The sequence below is a fragment of the Myxine glutinosa genome, chromosome 4, assembly GCF_964187855.1.
Source record: "Myxine glutinosa chromosome 4, kmMyxGlut1.1, whole genome shotgun sequence".
NCBI lineage: Eukaryota > Metazoa > Chordata > Myxini > Myxiniformes > Myxinidae > Myxine > Myxine glutinosa.
Genome location: NC_136264.1, coordinates 94804747 through 94832317, shown reverse-complemented (window position 1 = coordinate 94832317; position 27571 = coordinate 94804747). Strand labels below are relative to the sequence as shown.

At 45.5% G+C, this 27571-nt stretch overlaps 1 protein-coding gene across 3 annotated transcripts in view; it reads left to right on the top strand.

The window, feature by feature from the left end:
* Nucleotides 1-27571, top strand: part of LOC137425012 (class E basic helix-loop-helix protein 41-like) — a 178211-nt gene that overhangs the window by 113067 nt on the left and 37573 nt on the right. The window contains exons 1-4 of one of the 3 annotated variants that reach the window (XM_068113001.2): nucleotides 11611-11703; nucleotides 12134-12232; nucleotides 12850-12963; nucleotides 19806-19917. In XM_068113001.2, coding sequence (XP_067969102.2) covers nucleotides 12167-12232; nucleotides 12850-12963; nucleotides 19806-19917 — 292 coding nt within the window. In that variant the 5' untranslated portion in view covers nucleotides 11611-11703; nucleotides 12134-12166. Of the gene's footprint in view, nucleotides 1-11610; nucleotides 11704-12133; nucleotides 12233-12849; nucleotides 12964-19805; nucleotides 19918-27571 lie in introns of those variants that run through there. The other 2 variants (XM_068113003.2, XM_068113002.2) reach the window with 2 other exon arrangements.

Genomic DNA, 27571 nt, shown 5'->3' with positions numbered 1-27571 from the left:
GTGTGAAATGCGATCGAGTTAAAAAAAGTCAGAATTTGACGAAATCTGTTTTATTCGTTTGTTAATATACCTCACCTATTGACAAATCTTCAATTGAAATTTATTTGAGGTTCAAATGACCGCGGGAGAATTCGGGAGATCGTGTGATAGTGAGCACGTTCTGGCTGGACAAAACGGTGCGTTTCTTCTTCTTTCAACAATAAAGACTTATAGCTTTGAGACCGTACATCCAATCATTTGAATTTTTGCACGCTTGTTCCGCTTGATGAGATCTACATTGCATTAAAATTTCAAGTCGATCAATGCAGTGGTTCAAGAGTTAGAAGCTTTTTAAAATTTACCTTCCATTATTTATTGCGGCCAAACCATGTGACTTATCAAAACGTCTCAAGTAACATTGAAACATCCCCCCATGAGGAACATTTTTGTAAAGTTGCCACTCGATATCTTCACAAATTATGGAGGTGATACCATTTCTAATTTGAGCTTAAAAACGTCATAACTCTGAAACCATGTGTCGGATGACATCATGCTCGGAGGCTTTTTTGTTCGGCGTGGGTGTGCGAATATGCCTGCCAAGCTTGGGCTCGATCCGTTCAGCTGTTACGGAGAAAAAGGGTTTTTTGTGTTTTTTCACGAAAATCAAGATGGCGGCCGAACCATGTGACGTATGACTTCGAAATTTTTGCATTCTGAGTTTTTTTAACTAAGCAACTGGGAAAAAAATCACATTTTCAGGGGACAAAATTTTTTGTTTGACGAATTCTAAACTCTTAACGTTAGCATTTCTAATAAACTCGATACACATGTCTTTTGTTCCCATTGAAGAGTTCTTCAGAATGAGCCATTCCTCAAATTTTTCCATTGAGAGGTTTCGGAGATACAGAGGGGAAAATCTGAATGTGTTTTACAAGATGGCGCCCATACCACGTGACCTATGATGTCATAATTAGCATTAAAAAATTATAGGAGCCGAGACGATCATTTGATGAAAATTTCTTGTCAATCAGACCAGCGGTTGCTGAGAACATTAATTATGAAGTTTTCGGAGGTGCAAAATAGGGCGGAAGAATAATAATAAGAAAAACTCTAGCAGTAATAATAGGTTACTCTCCATTTCATGGAGAGTAAACCTAATAGCAACACTAAAGACAAGTACAGATACATTCAACGTACACCGCCCCCATGCCAAATAAATAAATATCCTCCAGCGCGGCATTGCCGGGGTGTCCTCGGCGCCCGGTAATACCGCCATGCAGCACATAGAGATGGTATTGGGAGGGAGAGGTGTACAATAATTGATTGATTAATTGCGTAATTAAAATCAATAAATAACAATCGTAAAATAATTTCTTAATCAATTGGCTAATAACATACCTCAACCACCAGTGTTTCATCCGAAGCTTTAACTTTTTGAAAATTAATTAAATAAATCATTAATCAAAAAAGAAGAAGAATTGATTCATCAATAAATAATAAATCGATTAATTAATCAATAAATAAATAATATCCTTTAGATCCACATCACTTGGTCAAGTTGGTCACTGTCATGTCCAAATATCAGCTTCCTAGCTCAAAAGGTGCCTGAGATATTGCCCAGATGAGAAAGGAAATAAATAAGTACTTAAATAATCGATAATAATTAAGTAATTAATCAATTAATTGATTAATCAAATTAATCGAAATTCAATCAAATTAATTTTATTTTTTTTAATGCCGTTTTTGCCAAAGCACTTTCTCACTATTGTACCTAAATTTCAGCTTTAGAGCTCAAAGGATGGCTGAGATATCGCTCGGACAAACAAGAAAACAAGAAACCGGATTGAAAACTGAGTACTCCCTTTCAGAGCGGCGTCATTGCCGGGCCCCCTTTGGTACCCAGCAGTGACGTCATGTAGCCCCTGGAGATGGAATAGGAAAGGAGCAGTGTACATTGATAGCATAATATTAATGTTATTACAAAACATTATTTTTAATACTAATAATATCCCCCTCCCCAAGGGATTTTTCCTCCTTCAACAACATTTGTTAATGTTTATAAATCGCTTCTCGTGGTGTTTTTGTGGGAGGAATGGCCCCTACCAGAAGTAAAAATATTATAAACAACAAACGTGTTTGATTATATTTTGAAACAGTTGCTAATGATATTTAACACAAAACTGAAAGGTAGGAAACCCGGGGTGTGTTCAGTTACCAAACAGCTAGCTAGCGCTTGCCAAGCCAGCCGTTCCTCATCAACGGTTTTGAATGGAGTGATTGCTCGAATGCTTAAGCCACCTGGTGTGAGCTCTACAAGTAACTTGGTAAATTAGCACACCGCCATGTTCTTGAGGCTTGACCCTAAATCTACTGTTATCTATATACCCCAGAGAGGGTGTAATGAATGGCCCCTCCTGCTGCTCCCGTAGGGAAAGGGTGTACCAGGATACTAAAATGCTGCTAAAGAAAAGAAAATCCCACTTACCGCTAAAAGAATAGAGAACAAAAAGTACCCTTGGAGGTGCTGTCCTGGAGCACACCTCCCCACTGTGAGCTTGAATCCTGAATCATGATATCATCTCAAACTCCTTAAAGCTGTACAACCTCAGGACCTGTGCCATTGGCATCTTCCACTCTGTTTAAGACACACAGGGCCTATTACTCTTTCGTTACAAAATGGTTGACAGCATGTCAGTTTTATCTTTCTTCCAATTTATTTGAAGGTGTGCCACACCTGCCCTCTCAGGCACATCTCTCTCGATCGCCCTGCAATGACAAGCAAGGATGTCAAGCAAACTCTCTCGACGTCTCCATTTCCAAATCGTTGGTCTCTCCCTCTTTTGGCAGTTTAATGTGCTTCCTCCACTCTACTCATATCAGTCTGACCATTACCGCATACAAAGCAATGAATTGTGAATTGAGAAAATTTGATGAGAAGAAAAGAAAAATATTTTATAAAGTATATGAAAAGGCCATAACCTCACTATGTAGTTGATTATGATCACACATTTCTGACAACAGTTGGTAGAGCCATCGTTCATCCTTACGTAATGAAAATCCGTTTTGCTAACCTGGCTATGCTACTTCGAAGATGCTTATTCTCCCCCCACATAATTCATGGTGAAGCACATTGACCTTTTTTTTTTTGTATACAATATTGAGGTTCGTGTAAGAGCTAACATTGATCACAAAAAGACAAACTGACACATAACACATAAAACATATGATAAAGGGAGTGGGAGAACAAGATGGAGAGCAATGACATCGGGAGATCTGTGGGAGGGATAGGGCTTGGGAGGGGAGAAGGCATGGGAAGGGGGGGGGGGGGGGAGAGGTAAAAAAAAACACATGGACACTGCTCGGACTTCCAGGAAAGAAGTCGGTATTTCAAAAAAGTGGATCTGGGATGAATTTACGGGGGAAGAAAAGAATAAAAACCCTTTTCCCCTTTCTTTTTTTGTCCCTTCAAATAAAGACCCTTTTTCTGTTCTGCTCATTTATCAAACTAGGGCATGCCCGTACTATATCTATATCTAAAATTATATCCCCCCCTCTATTTACATGAAATGGTTTGGTTCATGAAATGTTTTGGTTCATTCGCAACGCCAAAGCGAACGGCGAACGCTTTACATGAAATGGTTTGGTTCATGAAATGTTTTGGTTCATTCGCAACGCCAAAGCGAACGGCGAACGGCGAACGGCTTGCGAGTACAGTGACAATCCCCCCGGGGTTTTTATTAGTTTTAAAACATAGTTTAACGCCAACATAGCGCCAACATAGTTTGCAAACGTGAAATAAATGAATACGCTCTCAAATGTGCCATCCGAGGCAGAGTGTGTCCGCCACGTTCGGCACACGCGATAGCTCGCTGCTCTCTGATTGGTTGAATCGTTTTTTGGACATAGCTCGGTAAGTAATTGTCCGATTAATATGAAACCTTGAAAAGGCACATCCTCGGGTCCCCAGCAATATACCTGGCAAGTTTAAAGTATATCGGACCCGTGGTTGTCGAGAAACAGCGGTCACAGACAAACAAACGTACAAACGTACAAACGTACAAACAAACACACAGAGATTACTGGAATTATTTATCAAATGACCTAATCTCGAAAATATTTTTCCTATTGCATGGGTTTTGGTTGCTTCTTCAAGTGGACATCACCAGTAATACCTCTTCTCAACTCCAAGGCTACATTGCTGCACGTAGTGAATTCAGCGTCGGTCCTTCGGCCTTTTATCCTAAAACGCACGCTTCAACAGCAAAAGATGTTTCTTACGATAACGGCTCTTTGCTGTGCGACATAAGTGCAGAGCTTTTTCATATCTCATTTTGTTGGAGCCAACACCCTAAGAAGGGTCAAGTGGAGAGAGCATGACATCCTGAAAGTTTTTTTTTATCAACACCGCATAAACCATCGTGTTTCATCCTGGCTTTATAATGCTACCAACCATCTATGCTCCTTTCTATTCCTTTTAGTAAATCGACAAGAAAATGGGATTTGAACATGAGGTCATGGTCTTGTGAAACAATTAAGTGCTCGGATGGGAACAAAAAACAAAACAGGATATCAAAACTTTATCCCTTCTTTCTGATTGGCGGAAAGTTTTAATCTGATTTAGGGTATTTTTTTTTAAGTGTGAATGTATAGCCTCCATGAACTGAACATTTGAAATTTCTCATTACACTATCGGCAAGAGGTTATATAGGCATATTGTCCAACATTGCTCTTTAGTTGATTTTTTTATGGTTGGCCCGTAGAGCAATACTGTCTGGAACAGTCCATCTGGCATCTGGTGTATGTATGTATATATTGTTATGAATTTTGGGGTAGACATATATTGATTTAGGTAGATCTGCATAGGTAGGTGCTCCGATGATCGTGGGTAGCAAGAATCATGTCGATGTAAATAGGTAGAGGACCTGTCTAGCCCGTATGTCGGATGAAGTGTATATTTGTGGACATACAAGGATGGCTTTGTGATAAGTAGAATAGGGATTATGTTAATTCCCCGGTGTGTCAAACCTGTGATCATTCCATTGTCCCGTATGGCAACGCGCATAGACACTAGTTAGGAATCCATCCCCATTAGCACACACACTAAGTACAAATCCCCCCCTCCCCACCCCCACCACAACAAAATGCACCAGAAAGGCAGGCAGGAAGCACCCACGCACTGCGCTGACTTGAAGACAAACATTGCTCAGGCAGGCTGAGGCCACGCCCACCTTGCAATGGATTGGTAGAAGGGTTTGATGGGGAGATCACATCACTGGAAGAGAGGGCCAATCGGCACGCAGCTGAAGCCCAGAGACAATAAGGAGCCCGCTGATTGGCCAAGGGGGTTGATAAAAAGTGAAAGAGACTGACATTTTCTCTCTCCCTTAGCCCTCTCGTTTTGGACTGCCTCTTGCGCTTGGACCTTCTGCTTGCCCTGTACTCTCTTCTCTTCCTCATGCGACGTGCTTCCCTCCTCCTCTTGCTACCTTCCTGGCACTGTCCTCTGCCCTCGGCTCGTGTCCCTCGTTCCGGACCTCAAGAGAAAACGATACCGGGACAGCGGGATCCAGGCAGCGATCGGAGACGCCACCGGGAGACGTGCCGAGTTTTACAGACGGAGAGCAGCAGTTTTGCCAGGCAGAAACGACGCTTGGGCGAGCGCTGCTTGCCGCTGGAGCATGACGAGGCCGGCGTGGGCGAGACGCCGGTGAGGCCTAGCGGCACGTGGAACGGAGTGGACGGCGGCCATCTCCCCGTGCGGGAACGGGGAGACCTGGACGATTTCGGACAAGGTTCAAGCCGCTCGCAGCTAAGTGCACGATAACCCAAACTATTTATTTTATCCAGTTATCCTCCCCATTTGTCTGTTTAAATCTGGTGTGGGGACGTCGCCATTCAGGAATCATAGTTAGTAACCGGCACGTTTTATTTTGTATTATCGGCATCCATGGCAATAAAGCCTTGTTTATTTTTGTACATAATTCCGTTTTTCGTGTGAGTTCATTTCCTGCACGTTTTGAAGACTGGCTTCAAAACCTTGCTTTGAAGATTTGCTTCAAAAGAGAGTGATTTAAAAGCTTGCCGCTTCTTCTTCTTTTTTCTTCCGCCCACGCATATATAGTGAAGTCCGCATTTGATCGTCGCCTTCATTAACGCTCGATTTGCTGTCCGTGATTTCCCGGTCTTCGCCGAGGGGAATCACACGACAATATGTATGTCCCTCACAAACATCCACCAATCAGAGCTGAGGATATGGTCACATGTCAGGGGGGACAGCATTTAGTAACCATTACAGTTGAATATTTTACGAAAAGGAAATATAATCTTCTGCGGAATGCTTTGGGATCCAAGCAGGTGTCGTAAGGTAGGAATATGGTTTCAGAAATTCTTAAATACAATATTATAACTAGAACGCCACTCAGTAGAGCGCATACTCCCGCCGTGGGTCAAGTTGGAATAGTACGATTTCACAAAAGTTTGAGGGAGTAGTTCAGTGACAACACAAGACAAGACAACACAAGACAGACACTGCACAGATATATATTTAGAATATATAGAAGATAATGTTAAAAAAAAAACAAGGCAATTTCACTTACATTTTCGGATTCAGCGTTCAATTCTATATAAGAGAGTGTATTTTGAGGCATGTGTGACTACAAATAAAATTGTAAGCCAGGAAAAACGTTCATTTCATTCCTTAGGGATACAACATGTAAAACTGGCCCAAACGTCAAAACAAAACTCGCTCATTTTAAGTCGTACAAGCTAATGCGACCACTCATTCTGGGAAGAATCCCGTGCACATGCTTGTCACACTTATAAGTCACTTAAGTCTTTATAAGTTCATCAAATACTGATACCGCGATTGACATTCGCTGAGGTAAATGTTGATATCTCTTCTGAGGTAAAAAAAAAAAACAACAACAAAAAAAAACACCGTTTTAAAGCATTATACGTATCAAACGATACATTTTATGAAACGGGAAACCTAATACACACTTTGCTGGTTTTAAAATGACAGAATATGTCTTTATTAGAAAGAAAAAAAAATAACCTTGAAGACGACGCTGCTAACAAAATACACCGCTATAACGCATAACCACGAGTTTAAACTACATTTACAACAAATATGAAAACTATTTTCATATCACAATGTTAAATATAGAATACATAGAAGATAAATGTTAAAAAAAAATGAGCCCTATCTTCCAATGGTAAAAAATCCTTCAAAAAATTCCTGGATCCGGAATAATATCCTGAGCTTCACCAAAAACTAATCAATTCTTCCTTATCCCAAGGGCAATCATCCCACCAACTTTCATCCAAATCCGTTCAGAACTTTTCCAGATATATTGTTCACAAACACACGAACACACACACACACGGACACGATCGAATGCATTACTCCCTGGCGGGAGTAATTACCCTCGCATGAGGAGAGGGTATTGCATTTGAGTCCGTTTGTTTGTCTGTTTGTCTGGCTGTCTGTTTGTTTGTCTGTCTGTTTGTTTGTCTGTCTGTTTGTTTGTCTGTTTGTCCACACAGAATAAATATGATTTTCACTGCAACCATTGGTCCGATTGACAGGAACTTTTCAACATAGATGCAACTCCACCTGTAGAATTTTTTAATGCTCATTATGATGTCATAGGTCACGTGGTATGGCCGCCATCTTGGAAAAACCGAAAAACTTTGCACCTCTATATCTCCGAAAGTGCTGAATAGAAAAAATTGAGACTTGGCTCATTGTAAAGAACTCTCCATGGGGAATTAAAATATGTTAATGACGATGTCATAGGTTCCTCCATTATGACATCATAATTCGACAAGTACAAAACTTCATTCGATCAAGATGAAATTTATTGAGCATCATCTCGGGATAAATTGGTGGGGTGGGGGGGGGGGCGGGGAGATGACGTCATCGGTCACGTGGTTCGGCCGCCATATTTGTTTTACTACAAAAACCTTTAAAAACACTGAAAACACGTCCTGGTGAGGATCTGCAATCTCTGATTGCTTTTTCTTGTTACCCTTGCCAGAGGAGAGGGTATTGCATTTGAGTCCGTTTGTTTGTCTTTGTTTGTCTGTCTGTCTGTTTGTCCGCACAGAAGAAATACGATTTTCTCTGCAACTGTTGGTCCAATTGACAGGAAATTTTCACCATAGGTGCAACTCCACCTGTAGAATATTATAATGATAATTATGACGTCATAGGTCACGTGGTTTGGCCGCCATCTTGGAAAAACCAAAAAAAATTGCGCCTCTATCTCTGAAAGCGCTGAATAGAAAAAATTGAGACATGGCTCATTGTAAAGAACTCTCCATGGGGAATAAAATATATTAATGATGATTTCATATGTGCCTCCATTATGACGTCATAATTCGAGAAGTACAAAACTTCATCCGATTAAGATGAAATTTCTTGAGCATAATCTAGGAATAAATTAGTTTAGAAAAAAAATAATGATGACGTCATCGATCACGTGGTTCGGCCGCCATATTTGATTTAACACAAAAGCCTTAAAAACCACTGAAGATACATCCTGGTGAGGGTTTGCAATCTCTGATTGCTCTTTTTCTTGTTATGTTTGTGTTTTGCTTAAAATGTTTATGTAGGTATGTAACATGTTCCTGTGCAGCACCATAATTAGTATGTATATGAACTGTACTTGTAAACACGTTTCCGACCAGTGCTGTGAGTTATGGTGTGGACATTATATGGAATAAGAGGCAGGACACGTGACACAGGACATGTAAACAAGCACTGAGAGCTGAATGCGTTATGTAAGACCACGAGGGCGGACAATGCGCACTCATTCAGCACAACGTGAACGGTCAGGGATACTTACGGTATGTTGTTAAATGCGTGGTAGACGGGAAATGTAGATGGTTGGCGAATAACTGCACTCGGTGTTCATATTTCACGTGGAACAACAGACTGAATGATGATCGTTTACGGGTGGTTTCATTCTCAGGTTATTATTATGATTTTGGATGTAGCCTGTGACTGCTGGTTGCATCATTGCTGGTAGCGTGACTGTGCGGCAGATGCAGTGCCCCCCCTCCCCCCTCCCCCCCACCCCCACCCCCACCCCCACCCCATGACCATGAGCCATCTGGTACTCATTTTGCCGACATTGGAAGGATGACTGGCTGAGTCAACCCACCTGGTGTTGTTTAACGGCATGATGGGGACTCAATCTCAAGACCCTAAGATCTTAAGGTAGCCACCTGAACCATTAAGCGAACGCTAGGTTTTTATTCCTAGGTGACCTTTTCGCATGACCCTCAAAAGGGAAGAGAAGGTGGACAGAAAGTAGACGGGAGGAAGAGAGTGATATGTTGGAACCCATCTGTGGATCGGTCCCATCGGCCGATGGGTCTGACCCATCTGTGGATGCACGAGAAATGACAATGCAGACCCATCGGCCGATGGGTCTGCGCCATCTGCGGATGTGTTGTTCACCTTGAAGGAATGTGTTGACTGAATGGTGCTCTTCAATCAGGTACACAGTCATTGGAATTACATGTGGTAGGAATTTAACAGAGATGATTTTTAAATGTTTTTAAACACATCTGACCCATCTGTGGATGCACGAGAAATGACAAAACATTAGGTGTTCTTCTGATAATGGCGGAGGGGAATGTTAAATTCCTTTATATTAAATTAAATAAAATAAAATTTAAATTAAATAAAATAATAAAATTTAAATTTTAAAAATAAAAGTTAAATAAAACATTTAAAAATCATCTCTGTTAAATTCCTACCACATGTAATTCCAATGACTGTGTACCTGATTGAAGAGCACCATTCTGTCAACACATTCCTTCAAGGTGAACAACACATCCGCAGATGGCGCAGACCCATCGGCCGATGGGACCGATCCACAGATGGGTTCCAACAGATATACAGGTGGTAGAGAGTGGTAGACAGGTGGAAGTGAGTGATATACAGGTGGAAGAAAGTGGTAGACAGGTGGAAGAGAGTGATATGCAGGTGGAAGAGAGTGATATACAGGTGGAAGAGAGTGATATACAGGTGGAAGAGAGTGATATACAGGTGGAAGAGAGTGATATACAGGTGGAAGAGAGTGATATACAGGTGGAAGAGAGTGATATACAGGTGGAAGAGAGTGATATACAGGTGGAAGAGAGTGATATACAGGTGGAAGAGAGTGATATACAGGTGGAAGAGAGTGATATACAGGTGGAAGAGAGTGATATACAGGTGGAAGAAAGTGATATACAGGTGGAAGAGAGTGGTAGACAGGTGGAAGAGAGTGGTATAGAGAGGTGGAAGAGAGTGGTCTAGAGAGGTGGAAGAGAGTGGTCTAGACAGGTGGAAGAGAGTGGTCTAGACAGGTGGAAGAGAGTGGTATAGACAGGTGGAAGAGAGTGTTATAGACAGGGGGAAGAGAGTGGTATAGAGAGGTGGAAGAGAGTGGTCCAGGCAGGTGGAAGAGAGTGGTCTAGACAGGTGGAAGAGAGTGGTATAGACAGGTGGAAGAGAGTGGTATAGACAGGTGGAAGAGAGTGGTATAGACAGGTGGAAGAGAGTGGTATGGACAGGTGGAAGAGAGTGGTATGGACAGGTGGAAGAGAGTGGTATGGACAGGTGGAAGAGAGTGGTATGGACAGGTGGAAGTGAGTGGTATGGACAGGTGGAAGAGAGTGGTATAGACAGGTGGAAGAGAGTGGTATAGACAGGTGGAAGAGAGTGGTATAGACAGGTGGAAGAGAGTGGGATAGACAGGTGGAAGAGAGTGGTATAGACAGGTGGAAGAGAGTGGTATAGACAGGTGGAAGAGAGTGGTATAGACAGGTGGAAGAGAGTGGTATAGACAGGTGGAATAGAGTGGTATAGACAGGTGGAAGAGAGTGGTATAGACAGGTGGAAGAGAGTGGTATAGACAGGTGGAAGAGAGTGGTATAGACAGGTGGAAGAGAGTGTTATAGACAGGTGGAAGAGAGTGTTATAGACAGGTGGAAGAGAGTGTTATAGACAGGTGGAAGAGAGTGTTATAGACAGGTGGAAGAGAGTGTTATAGACAGGTGGAAGAGAGTGTTATAGACAGGTGGAAGAGAGTGTTATAGACAGGTGGTAAAAAGTGTTATAGACAGGTGGAAGAGAGTGATATAGACAGGTGGAAGAGAGTGGTATAGACAGGTGGAAGAGAGTGTTATAGACAGGTGGAAGAGAGTGTTATAGACAGGTGGTAGAGAGTGTTATAGACAGGTGGAAGAGAGTGGTATAGACAGGTGGAAGAGAGTGGTATAGACAGGTGGAAGAGAGTCGAAGACAGGAGGAAGAGAGGGTACATGGATTGGAGAGACAGAGAAAGCACGTGGCCTTGTTTTGTATGAAATGAGACAGTGTGTGGAGCACGTGAGTGCGCGAGGAAGACACGAGAATTGCACAGAGGGGATGGGAGAGGCCGGGACATCGATAAGAATGAGGGACGGGAGGTGTTGGCGCGAATGGGGGATGCGATTCCGTAAGAAAGCAAATAGGGAAGGAGACAGGAGTGTGAGTAGGAGTGGCGTTTGGGCCACGGGGCGAAGACGAAAGCGTGGTGGGGGTTTAGCCGAGGGGGCTGGAGGAGGAGGTTCGTTCACATGACCCAGGGGGAGGCGGGAGGTGGAGAGCGCGACATCACATTGGGATCTACAACAAGCACGAGGTTCTGTGATCTGAGCGGAGACGAGACGTGCACACGAGGTGAGGTAAGCACGTGAGCAGAAGCATGGTGAGCTCGACAACGGGTCGTGAGTGTGCCGGGAGTGTGCAGGGAGTCAACCAAAGTGTTTGGCTGAAGAAGCTTCACCTGCGTAAATAAGGGACGCTGAAGACCGGTTGTTGATTTGAGCTTTTGTCGTCGCATTGCTTTTGCTGCCTCTTACGGCGGGAGATCTCTGACATCGCAACCAATGTCTGCCTTGCAGTTACAGGATGCCACCCACATATTGGATCATGGCTTGTTTTATTCTATATCCAGGTGGACAAGTCCAGCTCAGTCAAAACGGTTACCTGTATAATGTATATAGTGTATATCCTACATGATCGGTCGCTGTTTGAAAGGTTTTGTCCTCCGTGTCATTTTATGAACTCAGGCCAATTGGTGTTGACTTGTGAATCCGATTTTGTGTCCTTCAGCACTTCGCTTCCCCCGTCTCTCTTTCATCCAGCATGGATTTCCCGAAGGTCTTCGCTTGCAAATCTGGTCGCGGCCTCTCCAGAAACGACGATTCTAAGGTCAGAGGAGGCAGATTTATTGGGATCAGGGACTTGTAAGGCCTGGGAGGGATCAGGCTTGTCGTGCCTCAACATGCTCCACTGCAAATCAACCAATGGCTTATTTACAATGTAACCATCGATCCCACGACTGCCTGAGCCTTATTTATGGTTGTCCTTCAATGGCTCATGAGTTACTCACCCGGTCTTGTATCGCTGTTGTTTCGTATTGTCCTGTATTACTGTATATATTAATTCCCACAATGCAATGCAGGTGCTATAGGTGCGCATTAATTCCATTAATCACACAGTCAACAGCCTGGTGTTGGCATACCGGTTAAGGTACCTGGCTTGAGATCTCAGGCTTCCAGCCCCTGTCGACCGTTGAATTAACACCAGGTGGGTTGACTCAGCTTGTCATCCTTCCGAGGGCGGCAAAATGAGTACCAGGTAACTGGTAATGGCAGGGCACAGCTGCGCCACCATAAAAATGATGCAGCCACAGGCTGCTTATGTACCACCATACATACGAGACGTGATGAGGACCTGCCTCATGATAATAGATGACAAGGACTCCATTAAATGTATTAAAGGTCGTGCAACTGACAGTGATGCTGGTGATGTCATGTATGTTGCAGGTGCAGGACACGTACAAGCTGCCACACCGTCTCATTGAGAAGAAACGGCGCGACCGCATCAACGAATGCATCTCACAGCTTAAAGAACTCCTTCCGGAACACTTGAAACTCATGGTGAGCTCTTTTAACATCCCCGGTGAGCTCTTTTAACATCCCCGGTGAGCTCTTTTAACATCCCCGGTGAGCTCTTTTAACATCCCCGGTGAGCTCTTTTAACATCCTCGGTGAGCTCTTTTAACATCCCCGGTGAGCTCTTTTAACATCCCCGGTGAGCTCTTTTATCATCCCCGGTGAGCTCTTTTAACTTCCCCGGTGAGCTCTTTTAACATCCCCGGTGAGCTCTTTTAACATCCCCGGTGAGCTCTTTTAACATCCCCGGTGAGCTCTTTTAACATCCCCGGTGAGCTCTTTTAACATCCCCGGTGAGCTCTTTTAACATCCTCGGTGAGCTCTTTTAACATCTCCGGTGAGCTCTTTTAACATCCCCGGTGAGCTCTTTTAACATCCCCGGTGAGCTCTTTTAACATCCCCGGTGAGCTCTTTTAACATCCCCGGTGAGCTCTTTTAACATCCCCGGTGAGCTCTTTTAACATTCACGGTGAGCTCTTTTAACATCCCCGGTGAGCTCTTTTAACATCCCCGGTGAGCTCTTTTAACATCCCCGGTGAGCTCTTTTAACATCCCCGGTGAGCTCTTTTAACATCACCGGTGAGCTCTTTTAACATCCCCGGTGAGCTCTTTTAACATCCCCGGTGAGCTCTTTTAACATCCCCGGTGAGCTCTTTTAACATCCCCGGTGAGCTCTTTTAACATCCCCGGTGAGCTCTTTTAACATCCCCGGTGAGCTCTTTTAACATCCCCGGTGAGCTCTTTTAACATCACCGGTGAGCTCTTTTAACATCCCCGGTGAGCTCTTTTAACATCCTTGGTGAGCTCTTTTAACATCCCGGGTGAGCTCTTTTAACATCCCCGGTGAGCTCTTTTAACATCCCCGGTGAGCTCTTTTAACATCCCCGGTGAGCTCTTTTAACATCCTCGGTGAGCTCTTTTAACATCCCCGGTGAGCTCTCTTAACATCCCCGGTGAGCTCTTTTAACATCCCCGGTGGGCTCTTTTAACATCCCCGCTGAGCTCTTTTAACATCCCCGGTGAGCTCTTTTAACATCCCCGGTGAGCTCTTTTAACATTTATCAGCCTATTATCCTCTGGGGCAGCAACTTTTTGTATTCATTCGTACACTGCTTCCGCCGAGTCACTAATGATGGCAGGAAGCTGCGTTGTTCGACAGTAAGTACAAGTAGGGCAGAATTTGCAATTTGTTTTGGGGGACGATGATGATAACTTGCTTACTCTTCGGGAGACACCGTGGGATCTTTAACAACTACCAAATTGTGTTAGTAGACGGGTCCCCACCTTAATGTCCCATGTGAGTTGATTAAGTTAAATTTCCCTGACAATGCTCATTGTGAAAGTGATTTTAATTATTTGTATAAACTTTATAAAGATACAAAATAATCTTGCTTGCGAAAAGTAAAAACCAAAATGCTTAATTTATTTCCACCAGCGAAAAAACCCCAACCTTATTGATGAGTTAACCTTCACACCCCCTCCATCCCCCCACAATTGTTCACACACAATAATTGTTCACATTCAATTGTTCACATTCAATGAATCACATTCAATTGTTCACATTCAATTGTTCACATTCAATTGTTCACACACAATTGTTCACATTCAATTGTTCACATTCAATTGTTCATGCTCAATTGTTCACACACAATTGTTCACATTCAATTTGTTCACATTCAATTGTTCACATTCACTTGTTCATGCTCAATTGTTCACATTCAATTGTTCACACACAATTGTTCACATTCAATTGTTCACGCTCAATTGTTCACATTCAATTGTTCACATTCAATTGTTCACACACAATTGTTCACACACAATTGTTCACACACAATTGTTCACATTCAATTGTTCACACACAATTGTTCACAGTCAATTGTTCACATTCAATTGTTCACACACAATTGTGCACATTCAATTGTTCACACACAATTGTTCACATTCAATTGTTCACATTCAATTGTTCACATTCAATTGTTCACATTCAATTGTTCACATTTAATTGTTCACACACAATTGTGCACATTCAATTGTTCACACACAATTGTTCACATGCAATTGTTCACATTCAATTGTGCACATCCAATTGTTCACATTCAATTGTTCACATTCAATTGTTCACATTCAATTGTTCACATTCAATTGTTCACATTCAATTGTTCACATTCAATTGTTCACATTCAATTGTTCACACAATGGTGTTCAATCGGGTGCCCCGAACATCAACTGCAGGATTGGCTGCATGTGTAGAAAGCTGAAGAGATTATCGAATATAATTTATGCAAGAGCACAAGTTTTTCATTCTTAACTCGCCTTGTCAGGAATGACTGAGAACAAGTGCAATTATCAAATGTGACACCTGGAAGAGGTACTGTTGAACACAGCCCTGGCGATTGCAAATAAGGACATGGGGAAATTACAAATGTATATCAAAAAATTTGAGGATAACAAAAGAGCAGGAGATAAAAAATATATCTAAAAAATAACTGGACAGGTCAGAAATAGATAAGAAAATTCAACGAATTGTTTGGAAAAAGGTGCTTTATAAATACTTTTATTATTATTACTATTATTAAAAGATCATTACAATGGCTAGAAAAAGAGCGTCTCAATAGGGAAAGGTCAGACTACCACTTGGGCCACTTGTGGGCAACTTGTCACTAGGAGCCCCATGTGGCTCTTTAAGGACTTTGGCGCGGCTCCCGACACGAACTTAAAAATAAAAACAGCCGGGACACCGCGAACACATGCGCAAAACCCGGGCAGTGGGTTAGGAAATGACATGACCATTGTCTCCATATGTTTACTGTATTCAACAGGTGTAACTGGACGACAGGTAGCATCCTCCAGAGAGAGAGGGAGAGTTCATGAGTGGCACAGTCAGGAAGATAGTGGTGTGAACACTGATGTGTAAAGTGTGAGAAAATAGAACATGTGTAAAAAGTTTGTTAACATCCTGCTGTGTGTGTGTGTGTGTGTGTGTGTGTGTGTGTGTGTGTGTGTGTGTGTGTGTGTGTGTGTGTGTGTGTGTGTGTGTGTGTGTGTGTGTGTGTGTGTGTGTGTGTGTGTGTGTGTGTGTGCACAAGTTGCTGTTATTTCCTGTCTCCACCCAAGGGTGGGTTTCAGTAGGTGGAATGGACACCTACAAGGTGTCAAAGTGTCCACCCGTGTGTGTGTGTGTGTGTGTGTGTGTGTGTGTGTGTGTGTGTGTGTGTGTGTGTGTGTGTGTGTGTGTGTGTGTGTGGTGTTGTTGTTATTGAAATAGGAGTTACATAAGTATTGTTTGTCATTATTTGATAAGTACTATCTTATATGTATATACGTTGTGACTATTAAAATATTCTAGGTTTTTAAGTGGTGAAGCTGCTTCAATATTTGACTGTCCGTCACTCCATCAAAATGAAGAAGAAGTAGAACCCTTCTAACCCACGGTGTTTAATTCTAAAGGGGATTTCTAACGAGTTTGAAAGGGTAATTCTAAAAGGTGATTTTAAAGGGTTACAAAGCGTAATTATAAAGGTTTCTAAACAATAATTCTAATGGGTTTCATTTGTTTCTGGCCTTTGCCTTTTTCATATTAAAAATGCCAAACTGAACCGTTATATTACTTTTATTTATTTCTTTTTTTTAAGACCAATTTGAAAAATGGCACTTCTTGTTATTTTAGTTGCCCACCCCATGACCTCGGCCATGTTGTGTTCTGCCACTATTGAGTATGTATATATAGTATATGTATATGGCACCTGACTTGATTTTGAAACTTGTTTCAACTTTGGATGCTCATACAAAGCAATCACATTGTCTTGAAATTTAAAAATTTGAATCTCTGGAATTTGAATCTTTCAAAAATTTGAATAAGTACACATGAAAAAAGTACAAAAGTACAAAAGCATAATGTGCTTCTTAGGTCACACCCATCAGCTATTGTGTTGCCTCTAATCTATACATTGATGTCAACGGTTTTATAAAAAGCCTCCAATCCCACACAGCCTGGACAATCTGTGATTATTGTGTTTAACTCCAGTATTTTGTAATTCTGCATTGTTCGCGTCTTTATTTTTAATGTTAGTTCTTCACACTTTTTTGTAAACAGAGTCGAGGCTCGTGGAAGAGCTAGAACACAAAATGGATTAGGATGCAACAAAACAAAAGGAGCAGCAAAGAGAGGGGGGAAATGCCAACAGCAAGGCCGAGGGAGAAAATAGAGGGATATGGACAAACGAGGAATGTGTGTAACGATGAGGGGTAGGGGAGAACGCAAGGGTAGACAAGAAGCAAAATAAATAAATTTGAGGGGTGGGATGGGTGGGTGAAGTTTGTTTAACAGGTGTAAAAAACATCATGGTTTTGGATGCAGATTTGGTGGAAGGCACGGACAAAGTTTCGGCTGTAGGTGCAAGAGGAGGCTGGATGAACTTAGTGTTTAGGAGTGAAGAAGTTTGGCGAAATGAGCCTTGTGAAAAATAGTTCTCAAAATTTGATGAAGAAGAAGAATGAATGAGTTTTTCCTGACTGAATTGTAAGAAGAGTGAGGCTTTTTAAAATAAATTTTTTGAAGTGTTTGTTTTGCGGTATTTAGAGTGTTTAATGGAAGATACATTTTATTCAGTGAAGATTCAGTTTGCGGATATTGAAAAGGGGAAGATGTAAGGAATGAAGGCATAACTGAGCATGGGAGATAGAGTTCATTTTTTTCTGATGTTGTTGTTTTTTTTGGAGGGGGGAAGGTTGATTGAAAAAGAGTGTTATGGAGTTTGTATTTTGGGGGCGAGTAGGGGAAAAATATTAAGCTGAGGGATCAGAAGTACCGTACCGTAACAATACCTGGGATAAAAAGAGCGAAAATGAGGCACGTGGGATCAATAACGGAGGCAGAAGCCTCGAATCGCACGAGTGGGCTGGACTTTACCAGATACACAATCTCGATGGATCAACACAACACGATACAGTTCGGCACAGACAATTGGACGAAGAAACACGACCAGCAAAACAGGTTTTAAAAGAAAACAGTTAAACAAAACACTTCTGGTCCAGGAAACTTAGCTTTGATTAGCTGGAAGGAGGAACTGCCGATCCGATGTCCACGTGCAGCAAACCTTTTGCAGCTATTATCAAGCCATTTTTAATGTTTTTCAATTTTAACCAAGATAATTACTTCGTTGTGTTGTGTTCAAGATATATCATACAGTGAAACATAGTACAGACAAAATGTACCATATGGTGGGGGGAGAGGTTGAGGGAGGGAAGCAAAAGGCTAAAGAGGGGGTTTGAACCCATGAAGTCCGATAACCATGGGTAGCCACACAAAAGAGGCTTCCACCTTCTCCCCCTCCCAACTTTTCCCCCACCCCCCTGATTCATGTAGGACCAGGATTAAAAGATCAAGGGAATTAATATTATTACAATGAGGACGGAATTGCTCAATTTAACTCACAATTGCTTGGCCTGTTCAACCTTCTAGTTTGTTTTTATAGTTGGTTCACTTTTTTTTCAAATACTGTACGCACTTTATTACCTTTGCCAGGGAATGAAACAAAACCACAAATATCCACTCTTTTTGTTTCTTTTTTTTTCTGACTTCTGTGTTCACTTCATTGGAAGAAGTTCTTAGCCAATCCACATTACAATAAAAGCATTTTTTTGCCCCACAAATGAAGCAATGCCGTGTTGTACTAAACCAGCTATTTTATCCCTTATTTCATGTCGAGCTTTATCCACACCTTATCATTATATTGTATCTACCAGCAACGGTACCCGCCCTATGGGTGGAGCTTCAATTTTTGAGGCCCAAATGAAAAGGCAAAATATCAGAAATTGAAGGCTTTTTTATTTTAAACGATTTATATAAACATCCGTTAAATTATATCACACGCAAATCATCAAAATCTAAACAGTATTTGTAGAATTTCAATAAAAGCCTCATTACTGTTCATCTCGGTAAATATTATTCCATCGTGTTTGGAAAAACTTGAAAATTGGAAAAATTGGAAAATTGGGGAAAAAATGGAAAAACAATATAGCCTATTTTACTCCAGGGGGTCCCAGGATTACCCACCCAAAATTTCGTTACGATCGGTTCAGCCGTTTTTGTGGTACCTGGGAACAGACGGACGGACATTTGGTGAATTATAGTAAGATTGTGTCTTAAAGCATGATAGTTTCAACTCTATCTTGTGTTTTGATGTCCCGTTTGATATACTTCAAACGATTGGGGTGATGGCCTAGCATCGATTTTATATCAAGAGCTGTTTTGAAAATCATCTGTAAGAAGAGAGAAAACGATGCTAGAAATGACGAGGTACGGTAGGATAAAAACAGGGACAAGCAATGTGATGTGACTGAGGTGGTTGGTAGGAAACATGATACATTGGAGAAGAATAAATGATCTAAGGCAGGTGCACATACATCAATTGCAAGAGAAGGACATCAGCAGATATCAGTACGTTTACATGGATTACAGGGGAATGAATATATGATAGACATATCAACATGTTATATGCTATTTTAACCTTGGAAATCAGTATCATGAGCTAGGAATTCATATCGGAATGTTAAATAGTCCAACCAAGAAGACTCACGAATCTTCTACCAAGCACAGCAGGCCTGTATGACGCAGGCTAACTTATTGTAGTTGTTGCGCTATCTGGTGTTTCAGGAGTGTGTCAACTTGTTTCATGGATATAAATATGAATTGATTGAACAATTTGAAATAAAGAGTTAAATTTTAGGTATTTGCTTGTTTGTCATCATTCAGATAAGAAAACTTTTTGGAATCCCAGTATTTTATTTTCTTAACGTCTCCTTCTTGTTTTGCATGCTGTCCACAGACGTTGGGACACCTCGAAAAGGCTGTGGTCTTGGAGCTCACCCTCAAGCACATGAAGGAACTTACAGCCCTGACGGATCAACAACATCGTCGGCTGAGTGCGCTGCAGGGTGGTACGTGACGCCACGCGAGGCATTGCAATCGCTCTGTTTGCGTTTTTAAAATCCGATTTGCATCCATTCTGCACTTTGCATTCAAAGCACAGCAGCTGGTGCATTTATGAGTGAAAAACGTTCAAGAAATAAAACTAAGATTTATACAGTAAATCTGAAAGTTTTCAAAAAATTTATTTTCACAGTGACTTTGAACCCACCGATTCACAAGCCCATAAACTAAGTCTAATACTGCACCGACTAAGGGTATTTTAAACAAATTACAATGGTTGCTAGAAGTCAGGGCAGCATGTAGATTCATACTAACATAATTATAAGACTTTAAACAAACAAACAAAAACATACCTATTCACAAGCCCATAAAGTAAGTCTTCAAATCTAAAATGTTTACCTTAAACATAGGGCAACACCCCTGGCACTCACCTGGTAGAATAAACAGTATACTGCACCGACTAAGGGTATTTTAAACAAATTACAATGGTTGCTAGAAGTCAGGGCAGCATGTAGATTCATACTAACATAATTATAAGACTTTAAACAAACAAACAAAAACATACCTATTCACAAGCCCATAAAGTCAGTCTTCAAATCTAAAATGTTTACCTTAAACATAGGGCAACACCCCTGGCACTCACCTGGTAGAATAAACAGTATACTGCACCGACTAAGGGTATTTTAAACAAATTACAATGGTTGCTAGAAGTCAGGGCAGCATGTAGATTCATACTAACATAATTATAAGACTTTAAACAAACAAACAAAAACACACCTATTTTGGGGGGCAACCTTTTGGGCAACCTTTTGGGCAACCCCAAACACACCTTTTGGGCAACCCCAAAAACACACCTATTTTGGGCCCCCACCCCCTTGGGGCCCGTTTTTTAACGCCATGAACAAACATTGGTACATTATGGGTGATTAAGGTTGTGATGAAGTTTCATCGAAATTGTGTGTGTAGTTTCTGAGAAAAGCAAATACCTATTTTGGAGTTCACCTCCCTCATAGACCACCTTAGTATATGAGGGGGGTGAACTTGAGGTCTATGAGGGGGGAGATTATGTTAATGCCGTGAACAAACTTCGGTACATCACGGGTGGTGAAGGTTGTGTGAAGTTTCATTGGAATTGCTTGTATCGTTTCTGAGAAGAAAACAAATACCTATTTTGGGGGTCAAACCTGGACCCACTTTGACTCCCCCCAAAGACCTCTTTAGACTTCGATTTTCTTAGTGTCGTGAACAAACTACGGTACATCACGGGTGGTGAAGGTTGTGTCAAGTTTCATCGAAATAGTGTGTGTAGTTTCAGAGAAGAAAGCAAATTCCTACTTTGGGGGGTCAAACCTGGATCCACTTTGACCCTGGTAGACCCCCTTAGACCCCGATTTTTTTAAATGCCGTGAACAAACTTTAGTCACAACATAACAAATATAATTTGTGCCAAGTTTGGTCTTACTCCCATCAGCGGTTTCGGAGAAGTTGCAAGTGTTTAAGGACTGACGGACGGACGGGCTGACGGACGGACGGACAGACGGACGGACAGACGGACGGATGACGCGCCATCGCATAAGCTCCCCTGAAACTCGTTCCAGGTGAGCTAAAAATGATAGGTTTGCACATTAAAAGTGAAAGGATTTTGGCTGCCATTAATATAGTTGTCAAGTCAAATAACCATGTTATTCTGAAATTACCAACATGGAGTCCAAAAGTAAGAGCAGTCGCAGAAGAGGTTTGGAGTTACCCACAAAGTAACGTGGCATCACAGCAAGTCTTGGCAGGTCTTAAAGGGCGTTGGCATGCAGTGCAAACCATATGCTCATTTGGTATTCAAAAATATTCACAACGCTTCATATTCAAATCTTCACCCTGCACGTGCAAATACCAATACAGTCGATTTTAATTTCTTTTCTCGAGGATCATGAAATAGAAGTTTCTTGATCTGAATCAAATAAAAATACATTTCATCAGCCCTTTTGATTAAATATATCATCGAGTTTGACTTTAAGAATGAAAGAACTTTCACATTATCTCAAGTGTTCATGATCATCAATATGACAGAGGCTACACTTGACAGAGCATTCTTGGTGTCCCTATACAGTTTATAGCTGGGTCAACATTCAAACCCGGGCTACACCGCTCAGAGGTGAGTGCACATGCCTCTCAGATATCCTGCCAGCCCTCCAATTTGATTAGAAATTGGTGTTCACAAATTCATCACCACCTTTACTACCTTTAGAGGCCATTTTTTCCCCGCAGAGCGGGGGTTGGCCTTTTTCGGGCACCGTGGTCCCCTTTTTGAAGCAATGTTTTATGGCCTGATGCCCTTCCTGCCGCCAACCCTATTAGTCGCCTCTTGCGACACACAGGGAATTACCAGTGAACTGGTACTCGATTTGCCGACCTCAGAAGGATGACAGGCTGAGTCAACCCCCCTGGCGTTAATTCAGCGATCGACCGGGATTATAACCCAGGATCCCATGCCGGCACCCTAACCGCTAAGACAACACCAGGCTCACAAATTCATCACCAAAGGAAAAAAAATACAAATGACGTACGCACAAAATTAAGGGTGATAGAAAAGCAGAAGATAAAAGTATGAATATCCTTCTGGTTCAGGATATCCTACCGCTGTGCCATTTTGTTGTGGATGTGGTTGTGCTTGTTTCTTGAAAACTTTGCCAACAGCTAAGGCAGAATGTCTCAACTCAGTGTTTGCCTTCAAATCTCATGTACCCAACCCATTCCACTTGTCATATTATTACCCCCTCATTTCCATTGTCTACTGGACTTTGTATCATTCCCGCCCTAAGGCAGAGAAGGTTATGTCCAGCCCTGACCCCGTGTCTTCAATGGGGCCCGATGGCATCAATACCCTGTCCTCAAATCCTGTTCTCAAATCCTTCCCCTTTGTCTGCTCTATTCAGTCTGTCCCCCGATGGTCACCTCCCTGTATCGGCCTAGAAGTTGGCAAACATCACTCCATCTACAAAAACAAATCCTATCAATTACGGACCAGAGAGCTTACTTGCAATTACAAGCAAAATCATGGAATATATCAATGCTACTCATGCCAAGTCTTGGGGCTGACATGATGGCCTGGAGATACGCACATTTGCCCCTAAGCTGTTTAACCTGGGTTTGAATTCCGAACCAGCTATAAACTGTCATCCTGGTGTTTCACAGGCATGGTGATTTATCAATGTGTGTGCACCATACATCGGAAGTACTTTAAACAGGTGTTCCTGGATTTCTGACTTCCTCCACTCATACAGTGAATGTGTTAATTTCATTGGGGCCCTGTCCTCCTCATTCCCAGTGGAGGCTGGAGTTCACCAAGGCAGTGTGTTAGGCCCAGTCTTGTTCCTCATCTACATAAGTGACTTCTCTGATTCCACATTGTGTTAAACAGTGCCCCCATCCCATTGCTAGGCAAACTGCAGGTGTCACTCGCCGCTGATCTGGAATTGATGATATTGTAGCGGCTACCACTGGGTTTTCACAATCGCCTTGCACCTATCAAGGACGCGGAGCGATCACCATGCCGGGCTCGTCCAGGACGCCCGGGCAGGCCCGCGCTCAACTTGCCAGGCCTCGGTCGGGACGCTCGGCCACGCCCCCTCTCGCCTTTCCTGGGCAAACGCTCCGGGATAATGTGTGTATATATATTGCTGCCCGATAAACGGGCTTTTGAGAGTACCTGAGTGTTTTGTTTGAATAAAGCAACTCGGACGAATTCCAGCTTTTTGTCGCGTCCATTCTTCCGATCGACGTGGGAGCCCGAGCTCCTTCATTGGTGACCTACCGACATGGACACGGCAGTGGCCCTTAAACTGCCTACCTTCTGGGAGGCTCACGCGGCGGTTTGGTTCGCACAGGCGGACTCCCTGTTCGCCCTGCGAGGCATCACGGCCGACGACACCCGCTTCCACCATGTGGTAGCAACGCTCGGTTCAGCCACTGCGGCCCGCGCCCTGAGCCTCCTCGAGAGCCCGCCAGCCGCTGACAAATATGGCACGATTAAAAAGCTCCTCCTCGACGCTTTCACCCTCCCATCGGCGGAACGCGCACGGCACCCGCTCGACCTGCCCGAGCTCGGCGACACGCGCCCTTCCGAGCGAATGGACTACATGCTTTCGCTGCTCAGCGAGCACTCTCCGGCATTCCTGTTCCGGGAGCTGTTCCTCCGTCAGCTGCCTAGCCCGGTACGCCTCGCCCTGGCAAGCACGACGATCACGGATCCCCGTGCCCTTGCCAGGGAAGCCAACAAGATCTCCGCCGCAGGCCATCGCATCGCAGCAGCGACCTGGCACCCACCGCCGTCCGACGCAACACCCATGGCGCCCGCGCACCCTGCACGGTCGACCACCGAACTGCCGACGCAATTGGCGGCCGCTACACCGAGCCGACCACCTCCAGCACGACGACCGGGGCCTCCACCTGACCAAGCGTGGTGTTACTATCATGCCAGGTTCGGACAGAAGGCCCGGACATGCCGACCCCCGTGCACCTTCGGCAGGCCGGGAAATGGCCGGGCCGGCGTTCATTACCAGCCATGAGTGCCGGCCACACGGGCAACTTACTGTTCATCACGGATAAAGCGTCCGGACGGCGCTTCCTGTGCGACACCGGTGCCCAACTGAGCGTCATACCCGCCTCTGACCAGGACAGGCAGTCCGCAGTTTGCGGCCCCTCCTTGGTTGCGGCCAACGGATCGGCCATCCGCACCTTCGGCCCGCGCAACGTCACCCTCTGCTTCGGCGGCCAACGCTTTGCTTGGACGTTTGTAACCGCAAACGTGCCCATGGCTCTGCTAGGCGCCGACTTCCTCTGCGCACACGGACTGCTGGTGGACGTCCAACGGCGTCATTTAATCAACGCCGAAACCTTCAGCTCCCTGGTATGCACATTGAACAGCTCTGCACCGACCGAGCTGGCATGCGCCCTCCCGGCGGCGAACGAGTTTGCTTGCCTGCTCACGGAGTTCCCGGCCCTCACGCGGCCGACGTTTTTGGCCGTCGCAGTACGGCATGGGATCGAGCACCACATACCAACCACGGGCCCGCCGGTCTACGCCAGAGCCCGCCGCCTCGACCCAGCCAAGCTCGCCGTGGCCAAAGCCGAGTTCGACGCTTTAGAACACCTCGGCATCGTGCGGCGCTCCGATAGAGCGTGGGCTTCGCCACTACACATCGTCCCAAAGCCAGGGGGCGGCTGGCGCCCATGTGGCGACTACCGCCGCCTTAACGACGCTACCACCCCCGACAGGTATCCGATCCCGCACATCCAAGACTTCTCCGCCCGTCTGGCGGGACGGGTCATTTTTTCGAAAATTGATCTCATACGGGGATATCACCAGGTACCTGTCAGGGCGGCCGACGTCCCTAAAATGGCAGTCATCACGCCGTTCGGCTTATTCGAATTCTTACGGATGCCGTTTGGTCTCAAGAACGCGGCTCAGGCGTTCCAGCGCTTGATGGACGGCGTGCTGCATGACCTGCCGTTCCTTTTCGTTTACCTGGACGACATCCTCGTCGCCAGCACGTCCCGCGCCGAGCACCTCCTCCACCTCCGAACACTGTTCGCGCGCCTCAGCGAGCACGGCCTCATCGTCAACCCGGCCAAATGCCACTTCGGCACGACGACCGTTGATTTTTTGGGCCACCACATCACCAAGAACGGGGCCGTGCCGCTGCCAACCAAGGTCGAGGCCATCACCACATTCCCGCGTCCCCGCACCATAAAGGCCCTGCAGGAATTCCTGGGAATGGTGAATTTTTATCACCGCTTCGTGCCCCGCGCTGCTCAACTCAGGCGGCCCCTCTACGAAGCCCTCCGGGGCAAGCCGGCCAAGCACGACATCGCCTGGTCCGCAGCAATGGACGCGGCCTTCCAAAGCTCAAAGCGGGCCCTCGCCGATGCAACACTGCTCGCTCACCCGGTGCTCAACGCTCCCATCGCCCTCACCACGGATGCCTCCGACTACGCGGTGGGCGCCGTACATGAGCAATGGGTGAACGGGGTTTGGCAGCCACTCGCCTTTTTCAGCCGGCAGCTCCGGCCGAACGAGCTCAAATACAGCACGTTTGACCGTGAGCTCCTCGGTCTACACCTGGCCGTCCGCCATTTCCGCCACCTCCTGGAGGGCCGACCTTTCACGGCGTTCGTCGACCACAAGCCGTTGGTTTACGCAATGGCCAAGGTCACGGAGCCGTGGTCGGCCCGCCAACAGCGCCACCTCTCCGCCGTGTCGGAGTTTACCACGGACATCCGGCACGTCGCCGGCAAAAACAACGCCGTGGCCGACTGTCTTTCCCGGGCCAGCGCGAACGCGGTCCACCTGGGCGTGGACTTCGCGCTTATGGCGGCGGACCAAACCACCGACACCACAGTTCAAGCCCTCCGGGCGGCGAACATGGGCCTCCGCCTGGCCAACATCCCCTTCGCGGACACTGTCCTGCTCTGCGACATCTCCCAAGGCCAGCCTCGCCCCATCGTGCCCGTCACCTGGCAACGCCGCATCTTCGCCTCCCTCCACGGCCTTTCCCACCCGGGCCGGAAAGCTTCCCAGAAGCTGGTGTCGGCGCGATTCGTCTGGCACGGCCTTCGTAGGGACGTCCGCGATTGGACCAGCACCTGCACAGCCTGCCAACGGGCCAAGGTCCACCGACACACCCAGGCCCCGCTGGCACCTTTCACCGTGCCCGAACGACGTTTCGACCACGTCAACGTGGATCTGGTGCCCCCCCCCCCCCGTCACGGGGGTTCACACACCTGCTCACCATGGTGGACAGGACCACCAGGTGGCCGGAGGCCGTTCCCCTCGTCTCCACCACCACTGCCGACGTGGCGCAGGCTTTCATCGCCACCTGGGTCGCCCGCTTCGGCGCACCGGCGGACATCTCGTCAGACCGCGGACCACAGTTCACCTCCGAGCTGTGGGGCGCGGTCGCCCGCAACCTGGGGGTCAAGCTCCACCGTACTACGGCCTACCACCCCCAAGCAAACGGGTTGTGCGAGCGATTCCACCGCTCCATGAAGGCCGCGCTCATGGCCGGCCTTCAAGACGGCGGTTGGGCCGACCGGCTGCCGTGGGTCCTTTTGGGCCTCCGCACGGCCCCCAAGGAGGACCTCCAGGCATCCACCGCCGAGCTTGTCTACGGCCAGGCGCTACGCGTCCCGGGCGAATTCGTGCCCGACGCTACCAGTCCCTGGTCCGCAGCTCACCAGCGCTCGGACCTCCAGGAGGCCGCCCGACGGTTTGCCCCCGTGCCAACATCCCACCACGGTGACCCCCAGTCCTACGTCCCCCCAGCACTTCGCACAGCGGAGTATGTTTTTGTGCGTCACGACGCACATCGGGGGCCACTCCGGCCGCCGTACGACGGGCCCTTCCGGGTGCTGCGACGGGACGACAAGTCGTTCGTCATCGACATCGGCGGCAGGTCAGACCGGATTGCGGTGGACCGCCTCAAGCCGGCGCACGTGGACGTCGACCAACCACCACGGGTGGCCCTTCCGCCGCGGCGAGGCCGCCCCCCGTCCACGGTGCCCCCCACTCGACTGCCCACCACCACACCGGACCCCCCCCCCCCCACGACCCGCCAGGGGTCGCTTCGGCCGGGTCATCAGGACCCCCCTCAAATTGACCCTGCCGGT